This window comes from Nyctereutes procyonoides, unplaced genomic scaffold, assembly GCF_905146905.1.
Source record: "Nyctereutes procyonoides isolate TBG_1078 unplaced genomic scaffold, NYPRO_anot_genome, whole genome shotgun sequence".
NCBI classification, from domain to species: domain Eukaryota; kingdom Metazoa; phylum Chordata; class Mammalia; order Carnivora; family Canidae; genus Nyctereutes; species Nyctereutes procyonoides.
In genome coordinates, this window is record NW_026575139.1 from 31407124 (window position 1) to 31419437 (window position 12314).

General features: G+C 35.7%; 1 protein-coding gene across 5 annotated transcripts in view; it reads right to left on the bottom strand.

The window, feature by feature from the left end:
- Positions 1-12314, bottom strand: part of GPHN (gephyrin) — a 636471-nt gene that overhangs the window by 29455 nt on the left and 594702 nt on the right. For all 5 annotated transcript variants that reach the window (XM_055303645.1, XM_055303644.1, XM_055303642.1 and 2 more), the window contains one exon: positions 6134-6221. In XM_055303645.1, coding sequence (XP_055159620.1) covers positions 6134-6221 — 88 coding nt within the window. The remainder of the gene's footprint in view (positions 1-6133; positions 6222-12314) is intronic.

Genomic DNA, 12314 nt, shown 5'->3' on the forward strand with positions numbered 1-12314 from the left:
GTATAATTAGGCAAATACTTTTTATTTTGTTGGGTTTTGTTTTTCCTACACTTATATAGGCGTATTCATTAAATAAGCTTGTGCTTTTCCTATGCAATATTTTAAGAATGTAGGGATGCCTGGGTGGCTCAGCGGTTGAGCGTCTGCCTTTGGCCTAGGGCGTGAACCTGGAGACTCGGGATCGAGTCCTGAGTCGGGCTCCCTGCATGGAACCTGCTTCTCCCTCTGCCTGTGTCTCTGCCTCTCTCTCTCTGTCCTTTATGAATGAATGAATAAATAAAAAAAATCTTCAAAAAATATTTTAAGAATGTTAAAAATGTAAAATTGGGTACAATATAATTGAATCATTTCTGACAAACTTTAAATTTCAATCGTAATTATGTTTGTGGTATGCCAGCTTGAAAATAGTTTTCAGGATCTTTAAGTAACAAAATCTTATTGAACCGATATTTAATTAATGAATAATTATCAGACACCTAGATGATTTCTATGTAAGAGTACTGGGTCTTTGATAAATAAGCATAATTTTAAGTTAATATATAGATCTTTCTTCACTTATGATGGAGTTACCTCCTGAACTCATTGTGAACTGAAAATATCCTAAGTTGAAAATGTGTGACCTAACTCACCCAACATCATAGCTTAGCCTAGCCTACCTTAGTCATGTTCAAAACATTTACATTACAAAACACTTCTGCAAAGCCTATTTTATAACAAAGTGCTGAATATATGATGTAATTTATTGAATACTATACTGAAAGTGAATAACAGGTATGGGTATAAAAGGTTGTAAGTTTATCAGCTGTTTACCCTTGTGATTGTAGCTGACGGGGAGCGAGCGGCAGCTCACTGTGGCTGCTCCAAATCATGAGAGAGTGTTGCCTTACATATTGCTAGCCTGGGAAAATATCAAAATTCAAAATCTGAAGTATGATTTCTACCAATGCATATCACTTTTGCACCACTGTAAAGTTGAAAATTCATTAAGTTGAACCATTGTAAATTGAGGACCATCCATACTTTTGTTCTAAAGTTAATATACTTTGCTTCTTATTTTTATATACTAGAGAGAGGCTATATCTTTTAGGTCATGTTAATTAATATGTTTGTTCCTCTTTACTATATTAAGAAAGTACAAAAGGGATGTATGTGGCTGTACAAAGTTATATTCATGTGTTTATGAACTTTGGTAATCTGCTCAAATGCCTACATATAATTTTTCAATTATCTATAGTTTTCACCGTGAAATAAAAATCAGTTATTTTCTCAAACATTATAATGAAATATGGGTGTTACAATTACGCTAGGAATAATAATGACAGAGAAGTGTAACTTTGTTCTTTTTTTCAAGGAAAAGGAGTATTTTTGTTTTTAAGTCTAGCCCTCAAAATATTTGGTCTTTACATGCTCTTAAAATAAAATTTATATGGATCCCCAGGGCTTTTGTTTATGTGGGTTATGTCTAATAGATATTTCCTGTATTACAAACTAAAAACTAAAAAATTTTTAAAAATTTTTGTTTCATTTGGAAATAGCAATGACAAGGCAATTTTATGTTAATATAAGTAACTATTTTTTATACATTGTTTTTATAATTTTGAAAATTTCTTTAATGTTTGGCTTAACAGAGGTCAGTTGGATCCTCTTATTTGTTTCTGCATTGAGTCTGATGAGATATCATACAATATGTATCCACTAGAAAAAATCATGGTATGTTCATGAAAGGAGGAGAATAAAAAAAATGTCAAATAAAGTCTTTGTTCTATTATGAAAGTAGTTTTGACATTGTAGACCTTCTTACAGGGTCTTAGGGGCCCTTGTGGTCTGGGGCCCACTCTTTGTGCTAAAGTAAAGTGGCAGTTTGTTTCAAAATATAAAATAACAAGGATGTCTGGGTGGCTCAGGGTTGGGCATCTGCCTTTGGCCCAGGGCGTGATCCTGGAGTCCTGGGATCAAGTTTCGCATCAGGCTTCCCCGCATGGAGCCTGCTTCTTCCTCTTCCTGTGTCTCTGCCTCTCTGTGTGTCTCTCATTAATAAATAAATAAAATCTTTTTAAAAAAACCCAAAATATAAAATAACATAATAAAGAACAAAACTTTGAAAGAGATTTTCATTTGCCTTGGTTTATAATATCTGTGTCTAAAAGTAAGCTGATGACGAATACTCACCATTTGCTTCAATGTGGATAGAACTGGAGGGTATTATGCTGAGTGAAGTAAGTCAATGAGAGGACAAACATTCTATGGTTTCATTCATATGGGGAATATAAAAAATAGTGAAAGGGATTATAGGAGAAAGGAGAGAAAATGAGTGGGAAATATCAGAGAGGGTGACAGAACATGAGAGACTCCTAACTCTGGGAAATGAACAAGGGGTAGTGGAAGGGGAGGGGGGGTGGGGGGACAGGGTGACTGGGTGATGGGCACTGAGGGGGGCACTTGACGGGATGAGTACTGGGTGTTATACTATATGTTGGCAAATCGAACTCCAATAAAAAGAATAAAAAAAATGAAGTTGAGAACCATATTAAAATTTTAGTAAGTTCACTCAAATTTGGTCAACTTATTTCTTTATTAATACTTTTCCCATGAAACTCAAGATTGTTCTTTTTGTGTAATCTCCCTTTTGTGCTTTCTGTTTATTTTGCCTTTATTTAAGGAAAAAATAAAGACCAAAGTTTCATCATTTACAAATGAGCTAAGATTATTTACAATCATGTTACTTTCTGTGCCTATTTCCAAATATTTTATCGTTGTTTTGAAAAATTAGGTAAGCAGTACTGTTTCTCAGGTACCCATGATCCTATCTTAATTGAGAACTCAATTCTTTTTTGACAACTCTTTTGATTTTGCCTTCTAAAGATCAGACCTAAATTTAGTAAAAAGTAAAAATTTCAGAATATCTTTTACACCTAAAACTATCTTTGAAATCTCTTAGAGGCTCTCTAGAAAATCACAAAGATTTTTTCTTTCATCTTACAAAAGGAGATGTTAGAAATAATTAAGTTTGTTTGATATGTTACTATTATAAGAGTTTCATGTGAGGGGAATTGCCATCATATCTGAGAAGAGATGTGCTCAGCATGCCCTGGGTTAGATCTATATATGTCACATATCACTATAAATATTTCATAAATTGTGTGCTTTGTGGGATGTGTTTGGAGATTTGACAATGCCTTTGCTGTCCATAATATGTTTGCATCCTCAGGGGAAACACATCAAAACTTTTATGATATAGTTATATATTGTATCTGAATAGAGAATTTTATTTATCTTCTTTTCTGATATTATTGGTTATAGTATGAATTAAGTACAGCCATTAAGTATCTGTCATCTTTGTAAAGTTTCTGTTTTACTCTAATGGTTGCTTGAGGGCTCTCCTAAAAGCTACAGTAAATAGTTTGTGCCTGCCACAAAGATTCAGAATACTAGGGAAAAGGACTATCATAAGTACTCTGAACTATTGATATTTCAAAGAATAGTCTCTTGGGTACAGGCACCTGAGGTGATATAGCTTAGATAACTTTTATGTAGTACCAGTAGACTCTGTCAGGAATCCTAGAGCCCTTTAGAATAGAAGCAGATGGCTTCATGAAAGCGGACTGCTAACCCAGGATCTAGCAGAACAAGAATGACATAAAACTGAATGAAATAATAAGAATATTTTATTGTATTTATTTGGAATATTGTTGATTAATTTTAATATTCCATTGCTTTATGGCTCTAGATTTGTAAAACAAACTGATGGAGGCCTTTGTAGTTAATTGACACTTGCTGTTAAATAATCAGGGGAAGTCTATGAGAACAGCCTTTTTTTGTGATCAATAATGATCTCTTTGATTATTTTGATCATATGAGGTAGAAGGGGGACACTGTCAGGAAAAATTAAGAGACTTTCAAGTAGGCAAAAAAAAAAAAAAAAAAAAAGAAATCACTGGGCTGTCCAATCTAGTGCATCCTTCTCAGTTATCTGCACCTTTCATTGTCTTTGAGGTATTTTACAATTCTGTAGGTTGTAGAAAATTTATAGTAATGCATATAATTCTTTAGTTTTCAGAGCAAAAATTTTTGCTTGTTTACTTGAAACTGTCAGTGTTTTATAAAAAATAAACACTTTGTGGCAGAGGGAGGTGAAGATAGGAAAAGAGTTTGAGGGAGACAACTGTAGAAGGGCCATTAGTGCAGTAATAAAGAAGTCTAACATTGAGAAGTATTCTATCTTTACCATAGTTGAGCCACAATTGCCAAACCTATGTATGTTAGAAGCTTGTTGCCTTTTCAGAAGTATTGGAAGAGATAATTTTCAGGTTTGCTAAATAGGTATTGTCCCATAATTAAGCTCATTAGCAACTAAGATAAATTATACATGAAATACTCCCTGGAAGCAACAAATTTAACATTTAAGTATTCTTAACTTCGGGGTTTGCTCTTGTGTTATTCAGAGCACCACAGGCAGTTTAATGGTAATGAAAACAGACAGGCTGAAAATGACTTCTCATAGCTCTACTATAAAGCAGATCTCAGCTCTGGGCTTTGTGATCTCAGAAGACATCTGCAGCAATTTGCTCTACATAGGGCTAAGGACTTTGAGGGAAGACTAGCCTAGCAATCTGTCTGCTACCCACACTTCAACACCTTCACTCCTGGATGTAATATGAAATGGACATTTTGGACTGAGATTCTCTATTTTTCTTCTATGGTTTTTGCCCGCTGAAGGGTTATTTTTAACACTCTAAACCTAGTTGTGAATGAAAGGTAGGCATTCGCTGTTCATACTACTAAATTCTGCCAAATAGGTTATAAATTTAGGCAGTTTAATAGCTATATAGGGCAGAGATCAAGAATAATCATATATGTGTATAAGATGCTCTTGGAAAAATCTGAATTTTGGTAAAAACTGCTATTATGACAGTATTTTTGTAACTTTTCAGTTAGTCATTAATATGAAAAAAAGAAGAAATGGAAAGGGATTAAAGGCTGGAAAAATGGGATCCCTGGGTGGCGCAGCGGTTTGGCGCCTGCCTTTGGCCCAGGGCGCGATCCTGGAGACCCGGGATCGAATCCCACGTCGGGCTCCCGGTGCATGGAGCCTGACTTCTCCCTCTGCCTGTGTCTCTGCCTCTCTCTCTGTGTATGACTATCATAAATAAATAAAAATTAAAAAAATAAAAAAATAAAGGCTGGAAAAAATATTTTATGTTCTGAAATATTTTTTTTTTAATTCTTTTTTAATTTTTATTTATTTATTTATGATAGTCACAGAGAGAGAGAGAGGCAGAGACACAGGCAGAGGGAGAAGCAGGCTCCATGCACCGGGAGCCCGACGTGGGATTCGATCCCGGGTCTCCAGGATCGCGCCCTGGGCCAAAGGCAGGCGCCAAACCGCTGCGCCACCCAGGGATCCCTTTTTTTTATTTATTTATTTATTTATTTTTTTTTTTTTAATTCTTTTTTATGTTCTGAAATATTTTTGAACTAAAACATCAGGTTGGTTATTGTAGTAAAGTATATTTTGCTTTTATAATATTATTCAATGTACCCAATAATCATCATGAACCAACACATTTCATTAAGATACAAACTTAATGATACTGAGACACTGAAATTGTGATTTTTAAAGGACTAAGCATAAACTTTATGCAAATATATTTAGTCTTATAAAATCCTTTATACACTTATATATATGTTTGTATTATATTGTCATCATTATTATGATTATGATCATTATTATTTGTCAAAAAGGGCAATGAAATGCCTAATCCTGTCTTTCTTCCCTGTAAGGGGCTAAGGGTTCTTTATTAGGTTCAGAATATGTGGTGGGGGAGGACAGGATCTTGGGTAAATATCATGTATAAAGGACACCCTAATGTTTTCGTAGAGTAAGCAAAGAAACAGAAATCTTCAAGGGAACATGAAAATCATTTTGCAAGTTGCAGGATTCTCTAAGCTATTCCTGAGGTCAGCCCTCTGATCTACTCACACTGCATCCCTTTTAGAATGCCCAGAAATATCTGAAGACCTATGGATTTTCAGATTTGTGCAGGTCTGGTTATAGATAACAGATATCTACCAGACTACAGTTAATCAAAGACATTACTGTGGATAAATTTTCACGAGCCCCATTTTTTCATACCTTTTCCCCCATGGATACACCCCCTGATGTGATGATGACATCAGCACGACTGATACCCTCATTCAGGGCATTGAGTAAGTCATCTGGGCTGGAAAAAAATAAAGACAAATTAATTATCCACTAGAAAAAAATTTTAGATATTTAAATGCCAACTTAAAACTAGACCATTTTATTCACCGAGTAGGCATTAACATGGGGTATAGCACTATATACTGTATGAAGTGAGAATCAAAAAAGGTCTCTGCCCAATGGAAGCATAACTGTTATTGCAGAGAAAGAACCTTATAAATATGGAAGTAGTGGCTACTGGTATTTTCGTGGGGCTTTCCACTCTAACAGGGCAGCATAATGAGGGAAGACATTGAGGTGCTGGTAGGTGTCTAACCAGCCCAGTTTGCCTTGGATAATCCCAAATTTAGTATTGAAAGTCACATGTCCTAGGAAATCCCAGGCAAATGGAGATGGTTGGTGACCCTAGGTGTTGGGACAGGTCATGTAAGACTCTTTATAGGTATAGGGAATAGGACTTAAGTTAGGCCTTGAGAAATAGGCAAGACTTTTTCAGGGGGAAAGACTGAGAAAACGCTTTGTAAACAAGAGGATCAGCCTGTGATGTAGCTTCAGTGTCTAGAGTGAAGAGAGAGGCTGAAAGGATAGGATGAATATTAGGGATTGAAACTAGGCAGATTCCTGATAATGAACTGAAAAGACCAGTTTATAGGCCCTTTGATTGCACAGGTCAAAGGTCGGGAAGAAGAGATGGAGCAAAATCAAGAGTCAATCTTGTGGATGTTAGAAGGGTTACAAAGGCATAACTTGAGATTGATGAATTGAGGAAAAAAACCAAAGTGTCAGGCATGAGGGCTTATAGGGGGATAGAAGGCAAAGGTTAGCTAAAAAGGACTTTGTAGTTACTATTTGAATTTCGTACAAAGGTACTGGTAATGTACACTGCACTTGCACTCCCCTTCAGATGACAGAAAGGGAGCCTTTTAAGGAATACCTATCTAGCCTACACCCTTGTTTTCTGAGAACTTCCTATGTGTGGGGAGGGGTGGTTGTGGTTCTCTTTCTTCTCCATGGACTTCTAACATGTACATCTAAAAAGGGAGTAATCCTAGCTTCTGTTTTTCTAGTTCTTGTGTTTAGTCCCTCTAGAGGACTATTTGGCTCTTGGGTTCCATGAGATAACCCTATATCTTCCCATAAACCCCTCCTTTGCTTAAGCTAGCCTCAATGTTTTTTTGTAACTTGAAATCAAAGGATATCTCAATGAGATAGCATACATTCCCCCAAATCACTCTTAGTGGTGAAGTTTTTTCATGTCCCTTTATCTTAATGCACTATTTAATGGGGGAGGGAGGGAGAGAGGAGAAGGGAAAGTGGGTGGAGGAGAAAAGATCTGTAACTAGGACATCATTTCCCTTTTTAACCAGGGATGACAGAGGTAAGGAGAGGACCTTGAGATTCATGTGAAAGGCTACCTTTGGCTCTGTAAGGCTCTAGAAGAGATAAGCTAGTTGGGAGATGACATAGTACAGAGATCGAGAGTACAAATTCTGAAGTCAGACCACCTGAAGTTAAATCCTGGTGCTACTATTTGCTAGATGTAGAACCCTGGACAAGTTGCTTAACTTCTCTTTGCCTAAGCTTTCCATCAATAGAGTAGAGATAATATAGGGTTGTTCTGAGCATTAAGTGACATAATACATATAAAACAGTTTGTGGAATAGTATATAGCACAAATTAAGTTTTAAAGAAAGGTTAGTTGTTATTACTGCTGTACAGAAGCTTATATAAACATACTTAACAACTTGGCAAACTTCATCTTTAACATGCTTAGTAGTTTTTATTTAGGAGAATATTCATGAGTAACACAGAAGAAAATCATAGATTGGGCCTTAGATACATTCAGAACTGTATGTGAAAGTCCAAATGGCTCAATAGCAAGCTAAACCTGGTTCCAGACTAATAGTTTCATTTACTAGTTGGTTATCTCACTGGATCTGGATAAAATTCTCCTTTTCAAGCACTGGCCTGTCTGTAAGTATACCGGGGGTTGTTTGGCTCTGAGGAGCAAGCTCCCAAGGAGAAGACCCACACGTAGAAGTCTGAAAACTGGCTCACATGGGCTTCAAACTACAAACATAGGAACTCTTTAAAATCATCCACTTAATTGCTTATGCAGCTAAAAAGGAACCCAGGTATTTAATAAAGATAGGATCTATGTGTAAAACATAAAACAAAACAAAACAAAACAACTTAAAAAATCCTTTTCAAAGTTAAACTGGTTGAGCAAACATTTTAGAAGAATTATATTCAGTAATGGGTGTTTTTAAAGTATTTTGAATTAAGTATTTTGTATAGATTCTTCATTAATCTTTTTCATTTTGCATTAGTGAAAAAGATAGCAATAGCAACTTATTCCGTTGTGTTGAAATACTGTAAGATATGCATAATCACTGCATGTTGAGAGCTCAGGGCCTCTTGCCTTACTGGATATTATTATTAATCAGGCTGAGCCAAATAGCTGGCCAATGGAATAAATGGAAAAATACAAATGTAGGATAATGTGGAACGTAGTTTGGGTGAATGGACAGTGAATATTATTAACAAAATATAATTTTGTATTAGTACAAAGAGACATTAGCTAATTTCACCAATTTCACAATATGTAACTTATATCATGTCAACTCTAGAGGATTATGGTAAAGTGACATAGCAGTAGTGACATACACATCTTCGTTATTAATCTTTGTAGGTGGATAAAGGTCCTGGGACACGCCAGCTGATGATGCAAATAAACATACATTTCAGTGATACTTTTTCCTATTCATTGTTTCTACATTATCTTGGAAGATGTTTTTTCCCTATTTTATAAAACTGCAGAGACATCAGCTCTTCATATGAACTTTTATAACTTACAGAAATAAACTAAAAGGGATTTTATGCCTTTTAGTACTCAAATAATATTTTCTTTTTTTAAAAAATTATTTATTTATTTATTTATTTATTTATTTATTTATTTATTTATTTATTTATTTATTTATTATAGTCACACAGAGAGAGAGAGAGAGAGAGGCAGAGACACAGGCAGAGGGAGAAGCAGGCTCCATGAACCGGGAGCTCGATGTGGGATTCGATCCCGGGTCTCCGGGATCGCGCCCTGGGCCAAAGGCAGGCGCCAAACCGCTGCGCCACCCAGGGATCCCTCAAATAATATTTTCAATGTTGCTTTTACTCTGTGTCTGGTGTATTCACAAAATCACTGAATCTCAAAGTTGGAAAGGCTTTTTTGGGGGGTCATTGTGTTGGGTATCACAGCTAGGTGCATTCTTTGGTCCTCCTCTATCTGCTGCCTCTCTCCTTGACTTTACTTTCTGTTGCATATTTCTGGTCTCTGGGATCTAGTTAGAAATCATGGCTTAGTAGAGGGTCAGGTACAAATGTATGACAACAGTGAAAGGGTCTATAACTTCATTTATATTGCATACTATAACTCTACTGCTTCACAGTAAGTCTGTGAGGTAGATTGAACAGGTAATATGCTTGTTTTATAGAAAAAAAGGTATTAGAGTAAAGGAATATTTTATTTATTTTTAAAATGGGCTCCATGCCCAGCAACCGGAGATCAAGACCTGAGCTGAGATCAAGAGTCAGATGCTTAACCAGCTGAGTGACCCAGGCATCCCCAAAGTTGTGTTTTTTTTTTTTTCAATTTTTTTTTTTTAACTTTTATTTATTCATGATAGGCACACAGTGAGAGAGAGAGAGGCAGAGACACAGGCAGAGGGAGAAGCAGGCTCCATGCACTGGGAGCCCGACGTGGGACTCGATCCCGGGTCTCCAGGATCGCGCCCTGGGCCAAAGGCAGGCGCCAAACCGCTGCGCCACCCAGGGATCCCCCAAAGTTGTGTTTTAAAGGTGAGGTAGAGCAGTAAGTGGCAGAGCTAGAACCAGAGCCTCTGATTCTCATTAAGTCTTTATTCCATCCAACTGACTAATCAGCCTGATTGTCTAGTTTTTTCAGGAGTATGACATGTCATATAAGGAAAAGCCTCATGAGAATGGGCCCTTGTGCAAAAATATCAAATAGAGGATGTTAAGGCAAAAAGTGAGAATCTATTTATGTTGACTAGAAAAGTATATGTGTGGACATGTTAGTAGAATTCTGGGGAATGAAACAAATGTGATTCTGAAACCTATATTCAGATGGAAACTAAATAAGATTTTGATTAAACATAACTTTAGGGCTTATTTACAAGTCATAAATTTGCTCTTTTTTATGATTCATATTATATTTCAAATGACAAAAATATTTCCAACATAACAGAATAGTATAACAGCCATGTATACATCTTTCAGATTTGGTGAACACTAATATTTTCCCATATTTACTTCATATTCCCTCTCCCCTCATTTGTTTACTTTAAAGAAATAAAACAAGTTTGCTTTATAAAACAAAGCAATTACTCTGAATAATGATAAAGGAATAGATAGCAAGGATTATAATTGTGGATATTACAGAATTCATGATTTTCTCAGTTTTGTTAAATAGAGCATGGTATACTAATCTTCTCAAAGATGGAGAGTAAAACTAAAACATTATGATCTGATCTTTTATTATATATGACCTTATGTATATTACATATCTTTTTACATTACTTTGTATATATTAGATCATTAGATATTTAAGAAATAAAAGTAATGACAATAATATGCACATTTTAAAAGAACAATACACTTTCACAGGTATGTGTTAATTTCACAACTCTATGGGGTAGGCAGGGTAAGAAAGGGCATTGAGGTTCACAGAGGTAGTGAAAGGTTCAAGGTTACCTCCTGTTCACTTTACTATTCTTTGAAACTACTGTAATATTCACATAGTGAAAGATACTTTGTTATACACAGGATGCTTTCAGATAAAAGCTGTTTATCATTTTTTATCTAAATATATAAATCTTTTTGGTGGCTGCTAAATAGGAATCATAAAAACTTGACATTTTGTACTTTTCAAGTTTGAACTATCTTCTCACCATTACCACTGAGGGGATGCTGGATTAGATGCCAGTAGCTTCCCTTTTCTCAAAGAGCAGCACATCTTAAAGAGATAATTCTTCCTTCATTAACAATTACAGTTTTAATTAGATTTGAATTATTAACCATTTCTTTAAAGATAACTGAATACTAGCATTAGTCTTAATTTACTAGCACTTTTATCCCTTTTCACTTAAATTATTAAGTACCTACCCATCATTCTCTTAGAGTACCAATATTATATAAAACCATTTTACAAGAGAGCTGATTTAGTACAAAATGTTAAAAATTTAAGGACTAGGTGACAGAAAATAGAACTGTTACTTGAAGCCCTGAATGTCACAAAGTCTAGAACCCGTTTTGTCTCTACTGCTAACTGAGATGACTCTGAAAAGCAAACATCACTTTTTGGGGTCTCACTATCCTTATCTGTATAATAAGAACATTTGGACAAATGTTCTTTCTAGCTCTAACATTCACTGATTTGAACCACTTGAAGTGAGTGGAATCCACTTTAAGCACAAAGGTATCATTCTTTCCTTCCTTTCTCTCTCTCTTTCTTTCTTTTTTTGTATTTTAATGGAACACTGGCAGCTTGCTGCTGGTGTGTTCCAGTTCATGGATTGTGACTTCTGTGCCTTTTACCATTTGTGATCCTTTTTTCCACTACAACTATGTTAACATCAGGGCCACAGTACCCTGGCAGCTTCCTGAGGGCTGAGAATAAATAGAACTCTCAGCAGGCAAAGGAAAATACCAGCAATCTAAGAAGCCAGCAGGTGGAGGGTAGAAGAAGAAGCACAATTTAAGATACCTTCGACTGAAACTGCTGGGGGAAATAAATAATTTCAGCAACAATAACAACAAACAGTTAAAGCACTAATGGAGACAGGCTTATAACGTTAAAAGGATGTTCTATGAAAAACATGATTTTCAAGTTTAAAAATTTAGCAGATGAAGGTGAATATAGTGCCTAATACAAACCCAATTAGTGGCCTGAAAGACTAAGTGGTAGAAATATCTTAAAGGAATGGGGGCACCTCTATACTTTAGTCAATTAAACATCCGACTCTATTTTGGCTCAGGTCATGATCTCAGAGTCATGAAATTGAGCCCCTAGTCCGGCTCTGTGCCCCTCAGGGAA